Source organism: Diadema antillarum, unplaced genomic scaffold (genome assembly GCF_040938485.1).
Source record: "Diadema antillarum isolate AM-2024a unplaced genomic scaffold, OU_Dant_1.0 seq00001103_RagTag, whole genome shotgun sequence".
NCBI lineage: Eukaryota > Metazoa > Echinodermata > Echinoidea > Diadematoida > Diadematidae > Diadema > Diadema antillarum.
Genome location: NW_027271919.1, coordinates 554,790 through 561,418, shown reverse-complemented (window position 1 = coordinate 561,418; position 6,629 = coordinate 554,790). Strand labels below are relative to the sequence as shown.

Sequence of the window (6,629 nt, the reverse complement as noted above, 5' to 3'; positions counted from 1 at the left end):
GTGTTTCTTGCTAATTTATCCCTCCTGGTCACCGGATCGTCCAACTTTGAATGATCTGATTAATTGCTTCCTTGCAATTCAGAAGTTATGATTAAGATGAATACAGTATTTTAACCTGTTGTAAAACAATTGTCCCACATTACGGTGACAATTGGGACTGATGGTTCTCTTTGTCAGGAGTCGGAAACGATTGCAATATCGATGTCAATGGTGTTACCAGTTTGTAATTATTTGAGGAATTATGGGTCATGTGATCAAAGAGCAAGGATCAAAGGTCAAGTGAAAATGCTCCAATTCCCAAATACCTGCTTTGTTAAGCAATTAAGCCATCCATCAATGAAATCGAGATATCAATTCTTTGCCAATTACGTTAAGATTTTATTTCATATTGTCAAGACGTAGTATTGCAGATGTATTGGGAGAACCATGGATTATGGTGGAGGCATACCAGTGGCCACAGCGACATTGTTTGTTATGTATTTTGTATTTCAACAAATGATTTTACATCCATAGTCACTCTTGTTATTATCCAATGAATTCTTGCGTTGAGTTGTTTTTATCGCAAACTGATTGACGAAATTGCTATTCATCGAAGTAAATAGGCAATGATTATTCAGTGTGTTTAGTAATAGCAAAGATACACACTCGGGCTGATCTCTAAGCTAGAATTCATTCATATGAATGAATACGCGATATCCGCTGTTATAAGGGTTTAGAACCAACACTGTCTGGCGGAAGCTCGGCGCTCCGTAGTCTTGTGGTTACGACCCCTGTGTAGCGGTCAGCAGATTGCGGCTTTGCGTCCAATCTGAGTATGCATGTCAATGGTTTTTATCATGTCTACTACACTAAAAACACTGATTAATCGTTGCTTATTAAGGTAAGAGGGCAATTTGTCAATCCGTTACAATCACTCACTTTAGTTTCCTTTGAGTCATGTGGCAGTATGATTTACTTTCCACTTTCACCTGACTGACATATACTAGATGAAATAAAAATGTATAACAACACTGTCACGACGTAACAAGGCCATGTATCTTTCTCTGGAATGATATCTTGGAGGTCGACAGAGAACGTCAACATAACAGGATGTGTATTTTGAATTTTGCAGCAAAGTAAGAATGTACGAGAGTTGAAACGATGTACATACTGCATGACAGTATGGTTGGTCCCAGGTGCATACTTTTTATCTTTTGTTTTTAACGCATCAGTGAAATACGATCGCAAAAGAGTTGAAAACGTGCTTGGAGTGCATTGTCAACCAGTTCTTAAGAATGAATCTGTTGTTGCAGTGAAAAAAAGGACAGTTTTTAAAACGTACTACATGCAAAAGTCACTGAGTCGATAACTGGAATAAGAATCCACTTTTGCTTAATTCACGATTGTGCAAGCAATACGAAAGCTTTACTAACTGTCACGTGGCTCCAATGCGAAATCATGTTACACCTGTTGTCTACTATGAACTTGTTTGTAGAGAAATACACAGTAGGGCCTAACTCCCAATACACGTATACCGTCTTAAAAAATCCAAGCTTAAAGCGTTTCTGTTCCTCTCACACTGTGAACTGTAATTGCTGTCATTAATGTTCGGAATATTGTATTCTTTATTTGGTACATGTTTGTTTTTTGTTTGCCATTTTCTTCTTTGTTGGCATGTTTAAATAATTATGTATACATGTATATATCTATCTTTTCATTTTTGAAGCGCCATGAGCACTGAAAGTTGGACCTGTACGCCATACAAGTAGCCACTATTATTATTATTATTGCTATTATTATTATTATTATTATTATTATTATTATTATTATTATTATTATCATTATCTTGTATTCTATTGATCGTAGTAAATAATGTGCTTTTCCTTCTCGTAAAATACGTTTCATGGTCATACTTCAAACGATGCACTAGATTTAGTCGTTCAGATGTATACCTCACATTTTAATGTGCGATATTGGGCATAACCTCTCATGGAATTGAATATTTGCAGAGATGGCGCCACCAATCGTCCAGTGTTCTCTCACCTGGTGTCTCCTCCTGGTGTGTGTGCTCTACCAGTGGTCCACGGCAGATGGAGATTGTAAGTACTGGTGTCACACTGCATAGTTGTTATATACTAGGCAATCTACTGGGAAAGGAAACAGAACGACTGGGTGTAAGCAAAACGACCCACGGCAGGCTTTCCGACGATGCGTCTATAAAGTTTTCCATGTTTCATTTCATTTCATTTCATTTCATTTCATTTCATTTCATTTCATTTCATTTCATTTCATTTCATTTCATTTCATCTCATCTCACTTAATAAAACATGCATACATAAAAGTGTGACATTAGTATATTGAAAGTATAACATGACAATGTGACAAAACAAACGAGCAAATAAACAACCAAAGATATCAAGTGAAAGGGTTAATGAGAAGGCAATGGGCCTTATTTGAAAATATCTCAGGGAAAATAAATATACTGTTGACTGATGTGAATTCTTCTCATTCGCCCAGTCGAAGTACAGGATCATTAGTTGAATTTTAAAAAAAAAATGGAAAAAAAGCTCACTGTTGCGACGTTTCGAAATACAGTGCCTTGTCTCATCTTTCTATAAAGTAAAACTGACAAAAAAGGTCGGCACACGCACGTACACTCACACACATAACAAAACCATACACAAACACATTAACAATACACAAGATACCATTTCTCTTTTCACAAACACACCCTTCTATCACGCTAATCTATTATTAATTCAAACCAGTATACCTTTCAAGTAACATACGCTTGAAAGCTTTCTTAAAACTTTTACTGTCTCCTTACATTTCACGTCAGAGTGTATAGAATTCGAGATTTGAATTCCATGTGAATTGAATTTGAAGAAACATTCGGATAAATTTGGAATACTACCAACTATGACAAAAATAGCAATAGTATACACTGTAGTAGTATTGATAACTTTCGTAATGGTGAAAAGCGTTTAGTCATCACTTCCAAGAAACCAAATTTATGTGACTTGGTTTTGTATCTTTTTGTGATAATATTTGTCGTTTATCATGATTATTTCATGATGTAAAATAGGAACTTTTCTCTCTTCAACTTTTTATGTCTGTGGTATGCGATAGGTACCGCCCCAATGCCACGATTCAGAAGCGTATCTGAAAACAAGACAGCCACTGAAGGGTCTTCGGTAACTTTTCCTTGCATTCTCGCCGGCAACACAGACAACTGTAACGTTTTTTGGCACCATAGGAAATCAATTAATCCAGGTAAGAGCAACCGTGCTACGCCACCTTTCTCGCTTTGTGTGTGTGTGTGTGTGTGTGTGTGTGTGTGTGTGTGTGTGTGTGTGTGTGTTTTAATTAGTAGTCTTTATTCAGACTTTGCAATGTATACATAATAACACGTATATCGTTGCCACCAGTTGGCACTAATCAGTGCCGTATTCATCTATTCGTTTTTGGCGAGGAGAAAAAAAACATGCGCAAAGTTTATTGGCCGCTCTCCCGGAAATCATCGGAACATAAACGTTCATCCAAAGGATAAAAAGGACATGAAACGCATTTGGACGGATATCAACCGATGCCCATAATCGACAGTCGTTTCTCATGCGTTTGTCTTATCTGGCTGTTTGGCAAAGTGTGACAGGGACAAGGTGCGACTAATGTTATAAGTTATGGGTACCTTGTTACGGCACATTTTGGTAAATTTACCAAAATGTGCCGGACATTGACGGCACATTTTGGTAACTTTCTAACTCCTCCACAATCATCACAAAAACAAATTGTAAGTGCAGTTGGTTTTTGTCCCCACCGAATGAGTTCGGCAGCCTGAAGGCCGTGTCACACCTTTCCGGGCAAGTTACGCGGGCTTGTTGCGAGTAAGGTTTTTCCAGCACACAGGAAAATTATCTCGCCCGTAGTTGCCCGGAGCTGCGCACGCAAGCCCGATTTACCCGCAGCCAAGTTTTGAGTAGCACCTCGCAGGCAACTCCCACGCAGGTACTTCGCAGTCCCCGTATGCGGCCAACGCGGCCAAGATAATGACATTCTGTCATTTCTGTTGGACTTCTGCCATTCCTTCAGATGTTGTCAGCCCCCACGCGCCTGGCACGCAGGTCACACAGAATACCCGTAAGAAGAACATAAGTAGCACGCATCCAGCAAGTAAGACACATGCACAACTCGCCCAAATCCTTGTCCGCCCTCAGAAATTGTCCGGTATGCTTGAAAATCCTCACACGCAACAAGCCCGCGTAGCTTGCCCGGAAGGGTGTGACAAGGCCTTAACATGGTTACGGGTAAAAGGGATTTGCGTACGCACCTCCGGGCGACTACGGTTGAGATACGTGCTAAGTACTGTTACGTGCAGGTTATCTGCGGGGACCTCCGGGTAGTAAAAATTGTTCTTCGCAAGTCGCACACAAGGCTTGCCCGGAAAGATGGTACACGGCCTGTAAGACCGTGTCACACCTTTCCGGGCAAGCTACGCGGGCTTGTTGCGAGTAGGGATTTTTCAGCACGCAGGAAAATTTTCTGCGGGCGGACAAGAATGTTTACGAGTTTCGCGCTTGTGTCTTATTTGCTAGACGCGTGCTACTTACCTTCTACTTGCGTGTATTCCGTTTGACCTGCGTGAGAACTTTGAAACCGATCCGTTTTCTGTTGCGAGCGACTTACGGGTACTGCGAAGTACCTGCGTTGGAGTTGTCTGCAAGGTGCTGCCGGTAAGGGTCTCTGATCCTACTGGTGTTCTGCGTGTACCCCCGCAACTCACTCGGAACAATTTTGAACATGCTCAAGGCCTTGTCATACCGTATCTGGGGAAGTTTGACTTGCGGGGAAACCCGGAGCTCTCCGCAGTTGGTCCGCACCTGACAGTACCAAGCGCGTATCTCGCCTGTATTTGCTCGGAGGTGCGCACGCAAGTCCGATTTACCCGCAGCTAAGTTTACAGCATGACCAAAACTTTTTGCGGGTGAGCCGTGGGAATTGCCCGCAGAGGTACACGCAGAACGCACCTCTCAGGCAACTCCCACGCACGTATTTCGCAGTCCCCGTATGCGGCCAAATTAATGACATTCTGTGGTACTTCTGCCATTCTTTAGAGGAATTCCCTCATTGACTTGTCGGCCCCACGCACCTGGCACGCAGATCACACAGCAAACCCGCACGAAAAGCAATCGCAATAGCTCACTCGAGCATTCAGCTCGGGTGAGCTAAATAAGTGTCTTGCCTGTCTTTACTGCAGGACCATATCACCTTAACTCCTTGACCGTGTTATAAATTTCAAGCCCATCCATGGGTTTAATAGTTCAGTTACCAAAATGTGCAGATTGTCCAAAATATGCAGGCAAATCCACTTTTAAACTGCACATTTTGGTAACAGTTGATCCCGTCAGGTATAGGTGCACTATCGGCACATTTTGGTAAGTTACCAAAATGTACAGTTACCAAAATGTGCCGTGACATAGTGACGGCACATTTTGGTAACTTGCTCATTTTGGTAATTTACCAAAATGTGCCGATTGACTTAAATGTGCCGTAACATACCTTAACGCCCTTATCTTTAATAGTCAACCGACGAGTCATGGTAGTGCTATTTCTTACATGTTCTTGCTTCGTTCGTTCTTCATAGGACCCAACACTTTAATACTCCTGGGGAACGAAGTCTCGGGTGGCGACATCCGCTACACGGCGGATGTCAACCTAGCCATGAATCCTCCGAGTTCGAACATTACGATTGGACGTCTCAGACGGGGAGACACAGGCACGTTTATATGCCAAGTGAAGAGAACAGAGGATGGGTGCAGTGTTTCTATGGAGTTTCAACTCGTCGTAGAGTGTGAGTATTCTCAACCTATTCATGTCGTAACAATCACTCATCCTGCCTGTTGCGTCACCTGCCTTATTGTGAAGCGGGCATACATGATATAGATGAATCCGACTTCAGAGCACTGTACAGTAGGTCTAACTTCTGGCGGTCATAACTTGGGGGATTCCAAAGAAGAACAAAAGCACTTTCAATGGGTTATGCAATGAGCCAGGATCCGTGTGTTGCTATGTCAGTGCATAAATTATCTTTTGTTAGGCATACTTTAACCCCCCCCCCCCCCCAGTTAGAAATTGCCATAAAAACAGTAGCTATATAGTACCCAAACCCAATTGGTCTATACCTGACTGCGAACGACGTGCCGCATACCAATCTCTTACTATCACGTCTGTAGATGGGACAGTGACATTTTATTGCCGAAATGATGATGATAATAATAATAATAATAATAATAATAATAATAATAATAATGATAATAATAATAATAATAAATGGAGTGCGAATGTGACGGAAAGGTTACAATAACATTGTCCTTTTCGTCCAGTAAGATGACTTATCACTTCTATCAACCTTTTACACTGATATGCTCAATGCAAAAGAAATGAGATATTGCAAATTCTGTTCATTTTCAGCTGAGCCAAACATACAATGTAAGGTATCGATAAAATTTTTGCGTCGTGTCATGTGTAAACTTTTGACACCTTGAGCTTCTTGTTGAAAACGCATAGAAGAATTGTCACAAAAATTGGCAGGTAAGCCTAGACCCTTGCTGTCATATGAAGACCTCCAAATTAAGGAATCTTTCAAAGTCTTC

General features: G+C 41.3%; 1 protein-coding gene across 1 annotated transcript in view; it reads left to right on the top strand.

Annotated features, from left to right (window-relative positions):
* Positions 1 to 1,990: 1,990 nt before the first annotated feature.
* LOC139743682 (limbic system-associated membrane protein-like) overlaps positions 1,991 to 6,629 on the top strand; it is a 37,586-nt gene continuing 32,947 nt past the window's right edge. The window contains exons 1-3 of the mRNA XM_071654141.1: positions 1,991 to 2,078; positions 3,109 to 3,252; positions 5,621 to 5,827. Of these exons, the coding sequence (XP_071510242.1) occupies positions 1,991 to 2,078; positions 3,109 to 3,252; positions 5,621 to 5,827 (439 nt within the window). The remainder of the gene's footprint in view (positions 2,079 to 3,108; positions 3,253 to 5,620; positions 5,828 to 6,629) is intronic.